Here is an 18,881-nt window from a genome sequence, read left to right on the forward strand (position 1 = left end):
TTAAAAAATCTTACATACTAACAAATTTGAAAATTATAAGAAAAAGGTGTATTAATTACATTAAATGAATGTAAAATATGATATATAATTAATATTGAAAATATAAATTTGAAATAAGTGGAGTAGAGGTGATTTTAAAATCATAAACTTACGTTGAAAGGTGAAGTGGACAATTAATTTGAAATAAAAAAATTTCTCCAAAAGCGAACTATGTAATTTGAAACGGATAGAATATCATAAACTGCACCATAATTGGGTTCTCCCCATCAGTCATCTTCATCAGCCTACTTAAAACACAATTACACAGCAAAATAATGACCACATTAAGTACAACTAAATACGACATAAGTTTCATGCTGAGAGCTCAATATTTCCATTCCATAAGATTACAGGAAGAGGGTAGTAAAACTTACTATCCACCTTTATTAGTCTTATTGGTAACAATGTCACAGATTTAAACGAAGGACTTATGAAAATTATTGTTTCTATTTGGCGTCCTTGGAAAGGAAGTTCTTGGAATCAATTTTACGAGCATTGCAAACTTCATCACAGGCATCACCTCTTTCAAAGACCGCAGCAGCCCCCATCCCTGTGCCTGTAAATATACATAAAGCAGCAAAACATGGTTATGCAGAAATCAATAAAAAAATAACGTGACCAATTTTATACATATACATAGACTCGTGGGGAACGGGAGGGAGAGGGAGATACCTATGCACATGGACACGACACCAAATCGGCAGTCCCTACCACGGCGCTTCATCTCATGTAACAATGTTGCAACACAGCGGGCTCCTGTTTACTAGATATTAGTCTCGTGGAAATGAAATAAGTAATCAATACAACAAAAGACGGTACATTTACACAGTCCCATAACTAGGGAAAGAGTACTGTGAAAGATGTTCTGCTCTCAGCTCCGGAAACCACCAAAGAGAATATGAAATTCTCATAAGAAACATATAATTCCCGTAGACTGATAATTAATGGATCACTACATGTATCAATAGCTCTTTTAACCACTCGTAACATATGCAATTATGATTCTACTCTTCATTTACTAAGTCTTTCCAACGACGGTTGAGATCATAATGTCCTGGTATCTTGTTCCTATGGCATGAATTGTGCAGATATGAACCGACATATTGTGGAATGGAACAGCATTATATAAGGGAAACAAGAGAAGGCAAAGTCTTGGATCAAAATCATTTTACATTGCCCCAAAACTTCGCCAACTGCAAAGTGGAACTTAATGCATCAAGAAGCATCTTCACTATGTGCGGTAAATTAGCCAAAAGGAGCATTTTTTACTTCAACACTCCCATAAGTTGATTTGACTGCTCGATAGAGAAAGAAGAACACAAAATGAAGCCTTAAAAATTCAAAATATTGGCTATCCAACTCACAAGACACGAACTAAAACAAATAACTTGACAATAGATAGTAACATAGTCAAATATTGAATAACTTAACAGTAGACAGAAATATAGTCTACAGTCTGCACTCTAATAATTCTACTTGTAACAAAATTAGTAACATCTCAAACAAATATTTCACTGTACTACATGCAAGGGAAAAAATTCACTAGTCACGAACGTCATACTTTAAAATAAATAGTAAATGTCAAACTGTCAAAGATATGGTAGGTGAAGAACCTTTTAAGAAATTAAAAATGCATCACTAGTACACTTTCAATGTCATAAAAATGGAGAAGATCTACTGATAACATGTTCATCATAAAAAAAAAAAAAAGAAAGTTCAATGTATTTCTGAAGCAGATGAAGATCTAAACATGTAGAGTTTAAACGTAACCCGTGTCTTTGAAACACATACCTGTTACTCCCAAAGGATGTCCCAGAGCCATTGCACCTCCATTAACATTGATCTTTGCTGGATCTAGTTCCAGCTTCTTTTGACAATACACGTACTGAGATCCAAATGCCTACAGTTTGGGAGCAGAGTTGGAATAGCCGCAAAATATTAGTTCATAATATTAGAATCGTCATGCTAAATAACATCAGCTTACCTCGTTGATTTCGAAAAGATCAATATCATCAATTTCAAGACCAGCAGATTTAACTGCAGCTGGAATTGCAACAGCCGGGCCCACTCCCATGACGGCAGGATCTACCCCAACAGCAACAAAAGTCCTGCATGGTATGCCCAATAGTTTAATCATTATATAATAAAGACGTGAAAGTTCAAGCCAAGGTTTCCGAAATGACAGCCTATCCTTGTCCCATAAGGCTTCGTATATCACATAACTGATTTACGCCCCCCCCCCCCCCCAAAGACTTGATGAAAGAGAGAATGCCTTTAACTCGGTAATATCAATTTTAGCCACTCTCAAGTCTATATTTCTGTCAAACATCTATAAATCCTCCTTCTACTTCCTAAAGAAACACAATATTGTTAGAAGAACAACCCTCTCGTATTTTAATTGAGGTACAGAAATTATGTTTCACGATTCCATGTCTTGCTCACCTTCTACTTCCTAAAGAAACACAATATTGTTAGAAGAACAACCCTCTCGTATTTTAATTGAGGTACAGAAATTATGTTTCACGATTCCATGTCTTGCTTTATCTACGGTCTATTCGCAATATTATCAAAATTTTCTTTTTATCACTTACCATGGACACAATTCAACCTGATGATACCCGGTGTTTAAATTCTAATCAAATTTTGTCGAAAATCAATATTGACATATGTGCTTAATGTTTAAAATTCATTCAACAAAAACTTTAAAAGGTTCTTAATTCAGAACAGAGATTTACAAATAATTGGGAAACAAAGAGTATATTACACCAAGACATGAACATTAAAATATCAATCAGAAGTGGCACATTGTATTTTATGTTCCTAAAATCCCTTTGATTATGGCACTGAAAGACATTATGGATGCAAAAACATCAGAAAAGTTTTGGACAGGAGATAAAAGTCGAAACTTTAAACCTAAAAAACTACTAAAAATTAAATCTAAAAAGAAAGCTAATAACAAACTAAAATCTGACGAGGACAATAGATTCTTTTATACAGATTATCCAGTTCCCAACTGCATGCAACTTCGATGAACATATATCTGAAGAAGACATCTTCTATAGAATACATTTATTCACAACTCAGGTCCAAGCATATGCTTGTAAAGTTACCCAAGCTCTCATACTTTCCTCAATCAGTTGACATATTTGATCGACAAAATTCTCTTACATTTAAGTTTCTGCAGTACCCAATCTATATAGATAGTAAACCCTAAAAGCAAAATATACCATACCATTGCCTATAATATCAGTCATATGACACATAAGTATGGACAATCAGCCACCACAAGAATGTTGAAACTTGAAAGTTAGATAATATATAAACCGGGATACAATTTAGTTAAAACTAAAACAAGAACATACCTAAATACACCAGGAAATAACAATAACATATCAAATAAACCTGAATAATTTTTACGCTTGTAGCCTAAGAAAACATATAAATTTTAATTTAGTAAAGAACATACCTAAATACACCAAGGATTGGTAATCCTTTCTGCATTGCAACACTCCTCTTCATAAGAAGAACAGCTGCAGCAGCATCACTAACTTGGCTAGAATTTCCTATAAACATATGATGAATAATATAATACAGATAAATCTTCTGCAAATACAAGTCAGGTAAATGATGTGTGAATACCAGCAGTTGTTGTCCCGTCTTTCTTAAATGAAGGCCTCAATTTCCCAAGATCAGCCACGTTCGTGTTCGCTCGGATACCGTCATCCGCAGAGATTGTGACAGGTGTTTCATCACCAGTTTTTGGGTCCACAATCTTTTGTAGCAGAATATTAAGTCAGAAAAAAAGGGGAAAATGTGAAGTATGAAGTACTACTAAATTGCAAACTACACTTAAATGAGGGTACCTTGGTCTGCACAGGTACTATCTCATCCCTAAATTTCCCTGAAGCAGCGGCAGCAGCAGCTTTCTTGTGTGAATCAACCTGATGTAGTGTATAAAAAGAAAGTTAACATATACAAAAAAAAATTAAGTATCAAACATTAAACTGCCGGATGCTTATAACTAACCGCAGCCTGATCCTGCTCCAACCTAGTTATGCCATAACGACTTGCAACATTTTCTGAAGTTATACCCATGGGGAGAAGACAACTTTGGGCATGTTCCATGCTTTTGACCTAGTATTGAAGGACAAATCAGTGAATTCTGAGATACCTCCATGTGCACATACGTTCAAAGGGAGGGAGGGAGAAAAGAGGAGAGAGAACATACTCTTGGATTGACTGTTCCATCCCAACCCATGGAGTTTGCAGTCATGGATTCCAATCCAGCACCAATCCCTGTTGTATTCAGGATATAAAGTATTGAAGTATGAACGTCAAATTATAGAGAGTTGCCAAGACAGTTAATAAACACATGAAGCAAGTCACCATACCAATGTCATAAAATCCAGCTTTGATGGCTGCAGCAACATCAGCTACCGCTTGAAGACCTGATGAACATTGTCGATTCACAGTTCTAACCGGCACGGTTTCTGCGCAACACATAAATATTATGATTCAGTAATATTTGCTACTCAGCTTAAGAACTTGTTGCTTATGCATGCGAGTAATTAGTACCAGGGAAACCAGCATAGAAAGCTGCCATCTTGCATTCAGCAGCTCTTTGAGAGCCGGGCGCCAGAACTGTGCCCACAACAATGTCTGCTATTTCACTTGGGTTTACATTTGTCTTATCTATTACAGCCTGCATATATCATAACAATAAAGTATTAAACATTGTTTACTACTTCATATTCATCTTAACCATTTTTATAGACTTGTAACGACCTTCAGAACCGGTGCAAGCAAATCATCAGCATAAGTATCCTTGAATCCACCCCTCTTTGCCTTGCAAATTGCAGTTCTCTGTGCACTGTATGAAACAAAACAACCCTCAAGTTGAGATCCAACAATCGATTGCTAGAGAACGAATGACAGAGAGAAACTTACGCTACTATGACGACATCATCCCCAAAAGCAGATGTCCTGTGGTATGCAGAACTGTCCCCAGCTAAACAAGCAGATGCCTGATATGACAAAATTCATTTAAAAAAAAGACATCCAAAATCCAAATTGCAATTGTGTGCATTCTTCATGTACAAAAAGTCAGACCGCATAAGTCAAACAAACGGACCAATTCCAAAATCTCAAATCAAATATTGCTTCTACACAGTCCAAAAACACATTAAGGCTCTGTTTGGGATTGCTAATAAAATTTGCTGTGATGTTAGAAAAAGTGCTGTAAATTGCTGTACTGTTAGAAAAAGTGCTGTTAAAAAAAGTGTTGTAGGAAAAATCAGATGACTGTTTGGTAATTTTTTTGATATGTATATGTTTTGATGCAAAAAATTAAAAATAATAATGCTTTTGGTAAGGTTTGATGGTGAAATCAGCATCTGCTTCCCGCAAAAGCTGAAAAGCAGCTTTTTCTAAAAGCATGGGGGACTTGATTTCTCTGACAGCAGCTTTTAAGCCAAAAGCACTTTTCCGAAAAGCAGCTTTTGAATTTTACCAAACAATTTTTTAACAGCTTTTAAGCTGTTGTTGCTGACAGCAACAACAATACCAAATCTGATTTCATAATCAGATATATTCTCCTACGATCTAGTTCAATCACTTGTGCCAACAATTTTGCGTGATGACTAATTGACGATCAGACTACAGCAATTACAATCCCGTAAAAGCATATATAGTTTTAGAGTTCCCAAGTTTTCATTTCATAAGCTTCGGAAGTCATATATAAGCTTTACCTATTTCAAATCATGCATTTGAATATTATATAATTTCAAAATTAATTATATAATACATCACATAAATTCAACAAAGGCGGGCGGGGCGGGGCGTGAAAAACAAGAAGTGAATAGTATAGATCACAGCATAATTCATTTCACATGAAAACATATAACGATCACCAAAACAAACCAAGGTTCGATCCTGGCTCACTCCGGAATTTAGCTACTACTTATTAGCTTATAAGATTAAGAATTAACGATCAGAATCAGAAAAACAAGGTAGGCTTGAGTTGGATTCTCGCTCACACCAAGAAATAAAAGAAAGGGGGGGACTTACAGAGAGAGAAGAGTCAAGGTTTTCGAGGGTAGAAGCCGTAGAAGAAGGGCGAAGATGTTGTAGCAATACTCTTTGTCTCTCTATTGCTTTCTCCATTTCTCCTGTTGATTTTTCTTTGTAATGAAATTCAAGCAGCCGGTGTCTATACCCTCTTTTGCGTATATATACAGAGGATTGATTGAAATTATTGTATTGGGAAACGTGACAGAATGACGTATTTTTTTGTTATCTAGATACCGGCCACATTATATTATATTATTTTATTTTATTTTATTTTATTTTCTCTCGTAAAAAGAAGATAACAATTTAACAATGTATGATTTTTAATATAAATTTTGGAAAAAGTTTCTGGGAGAAGTACCTTTTAGAACCCATTTTTTTTGTAGTAGTAATATATGTGAAAAGGTTAAATTTTACAATATTCTCGAATATCCCAAAAGAAAATAGTACCAGTCTTTGAAAGGTGAGTTTGTATAATCTTTGTATGCAGATAGATGAATGACGTGGGCGTATATCCTATCTTCTGGATTATTGTGACAATTTGAGGCAGCCATCGTGAGAGGTGCCTTGACATGCGTGCAAGTTACTACTACTGCTTCTGTTTACCATCTCAATTCTCAGCAACGTAACTGCTGATCAAAGAATCCAAAAATATCTCACAATTTTCAAATATCGTATCTGTGTTTTAATTTAAGATCGCACATAAGTATGGGCCAAATTTCATATACTATTATTTTATAACAACTGCGAACAATTATTTAACAATGTATATTATTTGAAAATATTTTGGGATTAAAAATTCCGAGTCCATTTTTGTTTCTTTTTTAATTTTACCTGCAAAATAAATTGAGCGTATCCTTCGTTCCACAATCTACATTAACTAGCTCTATAACTCGTGAAATGCACGGACATACTCTATATTGCCTGAATTGAATTTTATTCAAAATGTAATTGTTAACAATATATTTATATTATTGTCTGATAGATAAATGATGTATTTATTTGTGAATATGAGCACGAGTATTTGTGTTGTTATTGTAATATTGTTACGAGTATTTGTTTTAACTGCAATTATTGACAGTATATGCATGTCGTTACCCAGAGGATTGAGGACATATTTGTTTGTGTATATGACTTCTTTTTTGGGGCGTGATGATATTTGGGTTGAACGTGTTCTTGAAAATTTGACATTAAACTGAAATAATAGAGGCCGAAAGTGGTATTTCTGTGTCCACTGCTACTGGCGATCCATGGGGGTTGTTGTAGAAATGTTTGTGGTATCTATTATTGTCCACTGCTAAGGGTGATCCATGGGGGTTGCTGTAAAAGTGTTTGTGGTTGTTTGGGATACTGCACAATATAGTAGTTTGTACGCTTATAATTTTATTTTTGATTGTTATTTAAATGTTTATTCTTTACCTTAGTAGCTTTTTACATCCCTTATTCAATTTTAACAAATACATAGTTTTGAACATGCAAGGCTCCTTCTAGTTTCATTTAAATTCGATACAAAAACATTACTAAGATTATTTGCTTCGGTCGATACCATTCTTTCAAGTTGTGACGTGTAAGGACCAGTCAAACACCGATATAAACGAACATGATCATATGTTTAACTAAGGCTATAATCCAAAAATTATACGTGTGTCTATATTCATTTTCAACCACACATTTCAAAGAAAACAACATTTATGGAATAGAATGGTACATATAACTCACCGTAGACGATAGAGAAAATAATAACAAGATTAGGGGTGATCACGGTCTGGTTTAAACCGCAAAATCCGCATAAACCAATTTGATCTTAATCCGATCCGAAACCGGAATGAGGTTTACGGTTCCGGTTTGACTAATTTAAAAAACCGTGGTTTGTGGGTTGGTTTCGGTTTCATATTAAACCAAACCGCTAAAGAACCGAACTGCGTATATATATACATATAAATATTTTATATTCTATATACACAAAATATTAGACATATAAGTATATTAATTTTTTAATTTACACTTGCCGTTATGCTTACCTTATCAACACCAACTAAATTGTGGGTAATTGCAAGTCATATCAATCCACTGTTCAATCTTCCATCTATCTCTACGTATTATTCTGCCTCTCAGTCTCCCATGATTCCACGAAGTCTTCTCCCTATAGTCTATATATAAATACATTTACATTTCATCTACAGGCTATAACTTTGCAAGGTAAGATTAGGGCTTTACGTTAATCAATTTAATTACTAATTACTACATGTTTATTGTGCTAACTAAATTTATATTATTGCATATGTCTAGTTTTGAGTTTGATGAAGTTCAAACCCAATCGGGGGATCCTAATTGTACTTCAACTCATGAAAATCAGGATAATCAGGGCACTATTACTCCAGATAATTAAATAGAACCAACTCAGCCCCAGGTGAGTGAGATTGATCCAACGACAAATAGAAAAGATAATTTTGCTATTTGGTTAGGTTTTGACAAATTAGTAGATCGTACAAAAAAGTAACCAATGCTAGATGCAAGTATTGTAAAAAAGTCTACAAAGCAGGTAGTAGAAATGGTACCAGTACTCTATGGAATCACTTTAATTCTTGTGTCAAGAATCCTAATAGGGGAAAAAATAAAAAATAGAAATGCTTAAGTTTTCAAGGGGGGATGGTAATAGTGCATCACATATAAGCGTTAAATTTGATCAAGGGCTTTTAAAAAAGGAATTGTGCAAAATGATAGTTGTTCATGAGCTGCCTTTTATGTTTGTGGAACGAGAGGGTTTTCGTCGTTTTATTCAACTTTGTGAACCCCGATTTAAAATACCTTCGCGCCATACTGTAGTTAAAGGCTCCCTACAACTTTATTTGGATGAAAGAAAGAAATTAGCTAATGTTTTGCAAAAACATACTCAACAAATATGTTTCACTACTGCTATATGGACATCTTTGCAAAACATTAGTTATATGTGTCTTACTGTTCATTTTATTGATGATGATTGGCAGTTGCATAAGAGAATTCTGAATTTTTGTCCAATTACAAGTCATAAGGGAGATGATATTGGTAAAGAAATTGAAAAGTGTTTGCATTCTTGGAAAATAGATCAAGTTTTCACTATTACCCTGGATAATGCTAGCTCTAATGAAGTGGTTGTTGACTATTTGATAAAAAAATTAGGGAGTTGTGATGGAAATGTTTTGTCTTGTGAATTTATGCATGTGCGTTATATTGTTCACATCCTTAATCTTGTCGTAAATGATGGTTTAAAAGAATTAGATGTGTCTATTCAAATAATTTTGTAACAAGTTTTTGCAGATTTCAACAAAAGTTTTATGCACTTTTAAACAATTTTTAGTGTAGATTTCTGCAAATTTCTGCAGCGTTTTTATATAGATTTTTGCATCAGTTTTATGCAGATTTTTGCAACAGTTTCTACGCGGATTTCTGTAAATTTCAGAAGTTGTTTACTTTAGTTTTGTGCAGTTTTTTATAGCAAGTTTATGCGAATTTTCATAGTCGTTTTCTATAATTTTTCGTAGCATTTGGAGATACATAAGTTGTGACTGAAAGTTATATTTTTATGGCAGGATTTATGTCAAGACTGTTGTCGACTTTGTTGAAGTTGGATGCTAAAGTTTTGCACCACTTTGCTCAAGTTGCTCTGCTGTTTAAAACTTTTACTCTTTTAGTTTATCATATGTCTACATTTTTATTATTTTAATTCATTTTGAACCATTGTTGAAATACTTTCAAATAACTTTTGACATTGTTGTCGAATTGATTCGGGTTTATGCATTTTTTAAACTTAAGTTCTGATTCAATTTTATGCATTACTTAGACTAAAGTTTGTATTTATATTTAGCTCTATGCAATTGTGCACTCGTGCACTCAATGGAGACAAAGTGACATTACTTTATGCATTGCATAAAAATGTAACTACTTTATTTTCTATTATGATTTATTGATATTTCTTTCTGATCGTAAGCTTTAGTCATAAACCGATTAAATCATTTAACCGAACCATCAAAAACCGCACTGCATGGTCCGGGTTAGTTAGTTTTCAGGTCACGAGTTGGTTTGATATTTTAAAAAACCGGGACTATATGGTTTGGTTCCGGTTTTACCTCCAACCCGAACCAAACCGGACCGCGATCACCCCTAAACAAGATATCTTGGAGGTCGATTCCTTATACATAACACAATTTTTTGCAGTGTGATGCACGGGTATTCTCTATATATGTATAAAATATTATTTTGTCCATAATCATTTTATTTGTTTGTATATTAGAAATGTAATAAAAAACATTCCATATATTTGTTGTGTTAAAATTGTGATTGATTAGCCATACAACACTTAGTGTCAAATGTCAATACAAGTTTGTATTGTACTTATATACATGAAAGTTCCTTAATCTTTGTCTGAATTTGAATTTATTTGAATCATAAAAATATAATAGTTAAAGTATGACAATAATCTATATAACTTATCTAATTAGAGGCATAAATAGTTCAATGCACATATGTATATTTGATACATAATTTTTTTCCAGCTGACATCTAACTCATGCATTATTATTTATCAAATTAAAAATATAATTAAGTGAACTAAAATGTTAATATTCAGAATTTTAAATTTCACTGAAATATCACAAAGTACTTAATTTAAATTAGATGTATGTTTGATATGTTTCTCACGTATAGTTATGGGATGATATATTATTATTATTATTATTATAATTATTATTATTATTATTGACAAAAAATATGTATATATGGACCTACTGCGCAACAATAAATCTAAATCAAAATAAGTAAATTTAATATTTTAGTGAGATTTAAAAAAGATAAGTATTAATGATGCATTAATTGAGAGATTAAGTGTGAAATAAGTATTATTAAATAAAGCACGACCATGAAAATATGTATAATTCATTAATTTTTAGAGATTATTTGTAACGTCCTCCAGACCCGGGGTATAAGTCTGGGGATTACTAGCTAATCACCAAACATGTGCAATCTGATTAACAAATAATAAAGAAATGCATCCAAAACCCCTTTTACACTAACCAGGATCTTTTTAGGTTGAAGTATGAAAACAAGAACCACTAAGTACTTTATTACAAACCAAATTCAAAATATTACAAACTCTCTTTATTATAACCCATTGTCTAACCAGTTTTAAACTAATTTCATCTTTTATTCCAACACACACACTAACTATCTACACTCCACCTGTTCGGACAACTTAAAGTTTTCTTCCTGGATTGGGATCAACACATTGGGTATGAGAGGATCCCGAGGCTTGACCCGCTTCTTTACCAATCGAGTCCTGATGGGTTTCATATTCCTTCTTAACTGAAAACAATAAGGTGAATAACAACAAAAAGGGGTGAGCCAAAAATTGCTCAACAAGTCCACAAAATATAAATAGTGTTAAAGCAGTTTAATTGAATCAGTAACCTGGGTATATCTGCAAAGATATAACCCTGCGAGAATAGAAAGAAGGCCATTTCTGGCGAGTACAAACGGACTAAACTGGACACAAGTTCACATCTATACCCTGCTGATCAGCCAGGATACAGTGCAAATCTATATCCCACTATATAGATCCAGTTGAGCACCCAGGCACTATGGCCCATCTCAAGGATCCGGTTATGTCCCGGTCCTTAGGATTAAGTAAACTTAATCCCCAAAAGTATCACTATCCAGTCCCTGGAGAGCAACCGGAACAATCGGTATGCTTTGATATATTCTAATCACCGGAATATATTAATATCGGTGAGTGTCAATTGGAATATGAATAAGGAATTCAAGAAAAAAGAGAAATCAAGAATCAAAATGAAATATGAACAAGAGAATAACAAGTGTGTATCCGTGTTTATGAACAAGAATCAAAAGAGTGCAAGCGTGATAAGAATCTGAAGAAATATCACTATTCTGAAATTAGACTAGGGGAAAAACTTGCCTTCTGCGCGACTCGCGTCAATTATATCACCTTCGTCTATCACCAGCTCAACCTGCCTTGCTGGCTTAACTTCTTTGATTTGACTACTCGAACGGCTTGATTTGGTATAGAAATCAGATCAAAATCACCGGTTTAATTCTCGACCCGACCCTGTTCTTCCCGACCCGATTTGCAGAGAATTTGTGTATTTTTCAGAATTTTAATGATTAATTAATTGTAATTAAATAATTATTAGGCTATTTATAGTAGTAAAATTAATACTCCTAATTAAAATTAAGGCCCTAATTTTACACTTTTTAAAATTAATAAGCCCCTAATTTTATAATTTTTGAGTATTAAAATTTAATTTTTAAATATTTTATATATACAATATATATGCCAAAATTTTCCAAAAATTGTGAATAATGCAAAAATGCAAAGAAATGGTATAAATGAAAGTCCTATAATTTTATAAAAATAAAAATATGATTTTTGTGGGGTTGTTAACACCCAATGGGGCCCGGCAAAGTCATTTTTCGCAAAACGAGAAAATTTATAAAAGACCTAGATGTTCAGAATAATGCGATGGTAAAAACCGTTTGTCGAAAAATAAGGCCCATTGTTTTATTTGAAATACCTGCTTTAAAATCATGATTCGGGTCGTAAAACTTTTGAAATAAAAGCTATAAATGAAAAATAAAATATCTGGAAAATATCTTAAAAATACCGGGACGACACAGAATGCACGTAACACATAACAATTAGGGTTTGACAGTTATTTCCACATAAATGACACATTAACACACATAATTTATTATAAATATGATATAATATAGTCGTAAATTTCCCAGACGTTACATTATTTTATGTGTACGTATTAGAAATGCGGTTAGAATTCTTTTGTGTGTCAAAAATATAATTGATGATTAAAATTAGTAGCTCGGCCAAGTATTCAATTCGAGTATTCGCTTTTGACCCATTTGTCCGGTTCAAATAAGTATATGTGCATGTGTGTGTGTATATGTGTGGGCATGTGTTTATATGTATGTATATATATGTATAAATATGTATCTATGTGTAGTAATCATGCAAATTTAATAGATTTTAACAAATAATGATTTAATTAAATAAAATTTTACATTTACATTAATGTATATATAAAGTACATAATGATAATGATGAAGCATATTAATGATACGTCAATTAATATATATTAATCGTGAGCAATAATTATTATATAGGTATTAATAGTCAACTAACAAATATTAATTGTGAGAATAAATGTAAAATAAATATTATATAAATATTAAATGGGGGCATAATCATCATATGAATTAAATTGCTCAACAAACCCCTTGTTGTTGTATTATATATAATAGATAGATAGATATGATTTTTTCACTTACTTTAATGTTTATAAAAGATAGTTCCATATATTAGTTCCATATAAACTGATATGTATTTCGATATAAAGGCAATAGTATATATATTATCGAATTCACACAATATTATCGAGTTCACACATATCTGGTCAACCCAATTTTATCTTGTTAAATTTAAGTAAGTTCAAACTACATAAATTTGAATTATAAAGTCAAATTTGAACATATAAATGCTCATTTTACCTAGTTTTTAATTTGATAATTATTAGAGATTTCATATGCACTATGCACGATTAAAAAAAAGACTCCAACGACCCAGAAGAAACATAAGCATATAAAATGATAAAAATCAACTAAAATGGTAGAAATCAAATATTTAGAATACATAAAAGAATTTTATAACATAATTTAAATAAACTAAAAATTGAACTAAAATATTACAAGTACATGAATAATAAGATATAATAATTTTAAACAAAGAAATAAATAAAACGAAAATTACTTCAGAGGTAAATTTATATAAATTTTTATAACAAACATCATTTAATTATATTAATATAATTTTCATATTTACTTTTTTTATTGAATATATAAACATTAAATATAAATATAATTTTCAAAAAGTTAATCACCTTAAAATTGAATTATTTAAATAGATATAAGTAGACAAGTTATCAAGGAAAAACTAGTGAAAGATTTAATATTATTTGTCTAACCTATGAAAAAAATTAGCATTCATGTTACATACTTTGTTAATCAATTTGTTTTCAAAATTTTATGGTTTCTAAAATTTTTAAGATTAATGATTTTTAAAATTTTTCTTAAGATAATAATTTACAATTATTTAACAATTACTATTTTTTTAATTTTTACTCTATATTCACATTTTTTCCTCGAAAATAAAAATTATACCATTTTTTTGTATACACATAAAATACACACATACATCTATAAAAAAATTGTGCCCTCCAAATTTTTGGACCATCTACGATCGAATACTTCGCACACCCTCAGGCACAGTCCTGGTATTCATGAATCGATTTGATTTAGTTTAAAATTTGAAATTTATATTCAAGTTTAATAGGTAAGACTTGCATTCACTCTTCAATTTATGAATCGATTTGATTTAATTTGAAATTTAGATTCAAGTTCAACAGGTAAGACTTGCATTCACTTCTCTAGTAAGGTGTACACGTTGAATTATACCATAATTATTATTAAATTTAATATCTTAAAAAATTATATCACATACGTTAGAGCATTTTCAAAACTACAAAAATTTTGGGTAAAAAATATCGACAATAATTTTCAGTTGATTATATTTGTCCAACTAAGAGCATCTACAATGCTAATATTTAAAATGGTTGGTTTTGTGATTGATATGGATTGAAAATACATCATAAAGACACATTAAATGCCACATTAATTATATAGAATTCACGTACAAAATCCAATACAAACCAGGTTGCTCTAGGTCCATAACAGATTAAAAACGGCTTAAGCGGTCAAGGCCCACTAGAAGAGGTCGTCACGTTCCACAAACATGAGTTGTTCAGTGATTAGGCCCAATACGGTTAAAAGAGCAGAAACATGTGTACACTACGGACATAAAGTCCTACAAGAAAGGATCAAGAATTTCTTCCCTTACACGAATCCTAATTACCATTTAAGTAGGAGACGTGTCCACCAAGTCTCCCAACACAAGTCTAACCCTAGACTCATCTTTAAATAAATGGCTCTACCCCTCAACCCAGAACTATATTTTTGGCTTAATTATTTACAACACAGAGATATGTAGGAATCTTCCAAGAATAGCTAATCCCCATCGCGAGAACAACCACTAAAGCTCGAAACTCACAAACCCTAGCATTAATTACGAATGTACCCTACTTTTTATTCCACAATATTTGGCGTTGTTTGTGGGAAGACAATAACAACCATGGTACTCACACAGAGCAAAAACAACAGTGGAGCTGATGATACTGTCTCATCATAGACAATCTCCTCAATAATGGAGAAACCTCTGCACTCAACCTATGCCTCCACCTAAGGAGGAACCCCTGTAGGGGCATCTGAGACTCAACCCTAAGGGACGAATCCCCCAATCCAAGATCCTCCACTAGGGATGAATCCCCCAACTCCTCAAGGGATGAATCCCCAATTTCAGCAACTACATACAACTATAAAGCCTCAACCCATTGGGTATGAATACTCAACGGTCATAACCCTGGGGACCACCAACCCACCTTAAGGGATGCCTCTATATCCCGAGGTTGGAGGAAGTGGAAACTCTAATCGGAGCGAAGGATAAGGGCGGACGCCCCAATACATCCGTGGCTTGGCTCCCATCCCTGAGAATAGAGAATCCGCTGGACCCTATTCTGCTAAAGACTCTGAATCATCGGATGATAAAGTCACTCTAAGAAGGAGGCGTGCTAGTAAGGAGCCAATGCCTACTGGCTACCAACAGCTCAAAAGCACTCAGAGAACGATTCCCAAAAGATGTAAAAGAAATGATTAGGGCTCATGAAGCTGAGATCCAAAGGCTGAAGCGTGACCTGGAGATGCACTTCACCCCAAGACCTCCACTTGTAGTGAGGCAAAGGGATTTTCTTCCTATCATAGACCCGGAAGGTCCAACACCAAGAAGGGAGGATGATCCAAGTGATCTGAGGCCCCTGGGAGATCTTGATGATCCCAGCCCACCATTAGATAATGAATATCAACATCTCGAGAAAGTTCAAGATGCCCACCATCAAAGCATATGATGGTACTGGCGACCAACTAACCATGTCAGGACATTCTCTAATGCCTTGTTGTTACAGCCCGTGAACGATGCTATTAAGTGTCGGGCCTTCCCTCAAACCTTTTCGGGTATGGCTCAAAGGTGGTACAGCCATCTACCCCCCGAAATCGATTGGATCTTTCAAGGATTTGAGCCAAGCTTTCATTAAGCAATTTATTAGTGGCAGAGTACACGAGAAAAGTTCGGCTTCTATCATGGGCTTAGTCCAAGGAGCAAAGGAGTCCCTTAGGGACTACCTGAACCGATACACGAAGGAGCCCCTAAAGGTCCCAGATCTTGACGATAAGGTAGCTATAATAGCCCTATAGCAAGGGACTAGAGATGAGTTCTTTGAGATGTCCGTGGCCAAACACCCTCCTGAAAGCATGTTGCAGCTCCATGATAGAGCCGAAAAGTATATAAAGGTGAATGAGGGTATGAAGAAGATGGTGGTGAATAATGAGCTCGCTGGAAACAAGAAGCAGAAGACGGATCAGGAGTATGATTCCAAGGACAAGTATCCATGAACTGGAAAAAGCTCTGACTCTTCTGCTAAGAAGAATCAAACACCCAGGTTCACTGAATATGCAAGGTTGAACGCTTCAAAGAGCCAAATACTTATGGAGATTGAGAAGGACATAGAGTTCAAATGACCGAAACCTCTAAGGGGAGACCACGAGAAAAGAGACAAGGGTTGATATTGTCGGTACCATAAAGATGTTGGTCATGATATTAATGATTACAGACAACTCAAGGATGAGATTGAGTATTTCACTCGAAGAGGAAAGTTCGGATGTTTCACCTAGGGTGAAGAGGCTGTAGGACAAAAAATAGATAATGATCGAAGAGAGGTAACGAAAGGGATCGTAACCCACAACCCAGAGGGCTAGTGATCAACATGATCTTAGGAGGTCCTACAATAGTTGGGACTACAAGGAACTCTCCAAAAGCTTATGCGAGGGAGGTAATGAGTATAGTCGGAGAATCGTCTAAGCGTTCCAATTCGGAGATGACGCTTCAGTTCGGTGACCCAGACCTTGAAGATTTGAAATTTCCTCAAGACTATCTTTTAGTCATCACACCAATTATTGGAAATTGTCCTGTAATGAGGGTCCTAGTGGATAATGGAGCTTCCATGGATATTTTTTTCCATGACAGGTTCCTAAAGATTGCTACAATAATTCCCAATTGACTCCATCTGACGCACCCATCTACGGGTTTAATCATGTGGAATGCCAATTCGAAGAAGCAATACAACTTCCCATAACTATTAGGAAAGAGCCCAGGGAGGCCGCGTAGATCTTAAACTTTTAGGTTGTTAAGGCAGCCTCTACTTATAACGCTATCATGGGTAGAACAGGAATCCATGCGTTTAAGGTTGTGCCCTCAACCTACCACATGGTACTGAAGTTCCCAACTAGGAACGGTGCCAGTGAGGCAAGATGAGATCATAAAATGGCTCGTAGTTGCTATATTACAGCACTTAGGATCGATAGAATTGATGGGAAGGTCCTCCCCATTGAAGACATGGATGTCCGTGAGAATGAAGAACTTTGAGGGAATTCAACAGAGGATTAGTCCCAATTCACCTGGACTTCTTAGAACCAGAGAAGGTCATATCTATTAGAGCATCTTTGGACAAGCCCCCGAAGGGCCAATTGACAACTTTCTTACAAAAGAACAGTGATGTGTTTGCGTGGACGGCAGCTGGTATTCCTAAAATTGACCTCAACCTTATAACTAATAAGTTGAATGTTGATCCAACCCGGAAGGCCGTAAAGCAGAAGAAGAGAGCTTATGTCCCTGACAGGCTGGAAGCCATTAGACAGGAGGTCGAGAAGCTCCTAGAAGCTGGATTCATTGAGGAAGTGCAATTCCCTGAGTGGTTGGCCAACCCCGTAATGGTCAAAAAGGCTATTGGGAAGTGGAGAATGTGCATCGACTTCACTGACTTGAATGATGCTTGTCCTAAGGACTGCTACCCCCTACCAAGGATTGATACCCTGATCGATGCCACAACCCGATACTAGATGCTGAGTTTCATAGATGGTTTTAACGGTTACAATCACATCAAAATGTACAAAGATGACACCCCCAAGGTATCTTTCATAACTGACTTTTGTGTCTTTTATTATCTTGTTATGTCTTTTGGACTTAAAATTATAGGAGCTACTTACCAAAGGTTGGTAAATAAGATATTTGCCCATCTAATTCGGTAGACCGTGGAGGTCTATGTTGATGACATGTTAGTCAAAAGCTTAGCCAAGGCCAATCATATTAATAACTTCAGAGAGGAATTCGAAGTGCCGAGGCACCACAAGATGATGTTAAACCCCATCAATTGTGCTTTTGGTGTTGGGTGTGGAAAATTTTTGGGTCATGTGGTCTCGAAGAGGGGAATCGAGGCCAATCCTGACAAGATCAAAGCAATCCTGGACATGGAGCCACCATGCTCCATCAAGGACATTTAGAAGCTAACCGGAAGAATCACAACTCTAGGGAGGTTCATCTCCAAGCCTGGAGACAAATGCTTTCCCTTTTTCAAAACCCTTAAGAATGTGAAGAATTTTGAATGGATAGCTGAAAGCCAAGAGGCCTTCAAACAACTGATAAAGGAAGAACAGAAACTCCAGAAGTCTGTTTACTATGTGAGCAAGGTACTTCATTGAGCGGAGTTGAATTA

General features: G+C 34.5%; 1 protein-coding gene across 1 annotated transcript; it reads right to left on the bottom strand.

Annotated features, from left to right (window-relative positions):
• Positions 1 to 213: 213 nt before the first annotated feature.
• Positions 214 to 6,270, bottom strand: LOC141677053 (3-ketoacyl-CoA thiolase 2, peroxisomal-like). Its single transcript, XM_074482785.1, has 14 exons — positions 6,106 to 6,270; positions 4,987 to 5,063; positions 4,825 to 4,909; positions 4,615 to 4,741; positions 4,431 to 4,529; positions 4,268 to 4,335; positions 4,066 to 4,173; positions 3,903 to 3,980; positions 3,679 to 3,811; positions 3,506 to 3,602; positions 2,024 to 2,147; positions 1,831 to 1,939; positions 712 to 795; positions 214 to 595 (listed from the first exon to the last, which is right to left on the bottom strand). The coding sequence occupies exons 1-14, from the start codon at positions 6,199 to 6,201 to the stop codon at positions 486 to 488; spliced, it is 1,395 nt and encodes a 464-aa protein (XP_074338886.1). The 5' UTR covers positions 6,202 to 6,270; the 3' UTR covers positions 214 to 485.
• Positions 6,271 to 18,881: the final 12,611 nt, after the last annotated feature.

The sequence above is a fragment of the Apium graveolens genome, chromosome 8 (assembly GCF_009905375.1).
Source record: "Apium graveolens cultivar Ventura chromosome 8, ASM990537v1, whole genome shotgun sequence".
NCBI classification, from domain to species: Eukaryota; Viridiplantae; Streptophyta; class Magnoliopsida; order Apiales; family Apiaceae; genus Apium; species Apium graveolens.

Coding starts and splice junctions, on each gene's coding strand:
- LOC141677053 (XM_074482785.1), bottom strand. CDS start 6,201: ATGGAGAAAGCAATAGAGAGACAAAGAGTATTGCTACAACATCTTCGC. Junction 3,812..3,902: donor TAGTACCTGTGCAGACCAAG/GTACCCTCATTT, acceptor CTGCTACAAAAG/ATTGTGGACCCAAAAACTGG. Junction 3,603..3,678: donor AGACGGGACAACAACTGCTG/GTATTCACACAT, acceptor ATATGTTTATAG/GAAATTCTAGCCAAGTTAGT.